At 51.4% G+C, this 933-nt stretch overlaps 1 protein-coding gene across 1 annotated transcript; it reads right to left on the bottom strand.

Moving 5' to 3' along the window:
• Pmar_PMAR007020 (conserved hypothetical protein) lies at window positions 1-595 on the bottom strand (the record flags this gene model as incomplete). The annotated part of the gene is made up of 3 exons (XM_002782481.1): window positions 1-222; window positions 278-362; window positions 405-595. The coding sequence occupies 3 exons, from the start codon at window positions 593-595 to the stop codon at window positions 4-6; spliced, it is 495 nt and encodes a 164-aa protein (XP_002782527.1). The 3' UTR covers window positions 1-3.
• Window positions 596-933: the final 338 nt, after the last annotated feature.

Here is a 933-nt window from a genome sequence, read left to right as displayed (position 1 = left end):
CGCTTAGTTAACCCACTCGGGAGGTGGAGTTCTACTCCTAGTCGATTTGCGCTTGGGTGCCGCTGCCTCTCTGGCATCATCAGATGAAGCATCGCTTGAAGCTGAGGATGTGTTTGACGGTGAAGAGGAGGATTCATCATCTTCGGATTTCTCGTTTTTCTTCACTCGCTTTCTAGTGGAAACTTTCGGTGGCGACTCGTTCCGCTCCCGTTTGACCGCGACCTGATCAAAGGCAACTTGCCACAGTAGAACCCCCAAAGCGACGCTTGCTGAATACCTCAGCCTTCATCACTTTATCATCTCTTTCTTGCTCGGCCTTCGTGATGGCTTCCCCAACCATGTCCTTGATAGCCTTCCTCTGCCTGGAGAAACAGATCGCCACGTCGGCTGGGTTAGGTTTCTACTTATCAAGCGCGAGATCGGGTAGTTGGAGCTTCTTTTCTAGTAGGCGCCTAAGCTCCCTCAATGATATGCTCTCGAGATCACAAGAGGAAACCAGATCTGTTACAGCCGTCTGGAGGGTGTCCACCCCGACCTCCTCTGAGGCTTCGCTCGATGAAGGCGTGGCGGAAGAGGATTCTTCTGAAGTGGCCATCAGAAGGCGATCAATAATGCCTACCATAAATCACCGAACTCGTCAAACACCACGCGAAAAGTCAAAGTTGATGGACACTGGTAAATTGCCAGAAGGCGTGTCATGACTCAGGGCGTTGAGGTGATGTAGTCTCTGGGTCAAATCGCCGATACTTGGACCGGTCGTATCGTCTGAAGCGGTCAAGTCGAATGAGCACCTCCTGGTGTCCTACACAAAAGGGATGCGGCCTTCTTGGTCGTCGGATAAGCTGAGTGTCTCCCAGCTAACAAATCACATACTCCAATACGGTGTAGGTGAGAACCAGTAGTACTCACCGCGATGGGAATACGACAAGTCTT

The sequence above is a fragment of the Perkinsus marinus genome, assembly GCF_000006405.1.
Source record: "Perkinsus marinus ATCC 50983 genomic scaffold scf_1104296939672, whole genome shotgun sequence".
NCBI classification, from domain to species: Eukaryota; Perkinsozoa; order Perkinsida; family Perkinsidae; genus Perkinsus; species Perkinsus marinus.
This window is presented reverse-complemented; position numbering and strand designations above follow the sequence as displayed.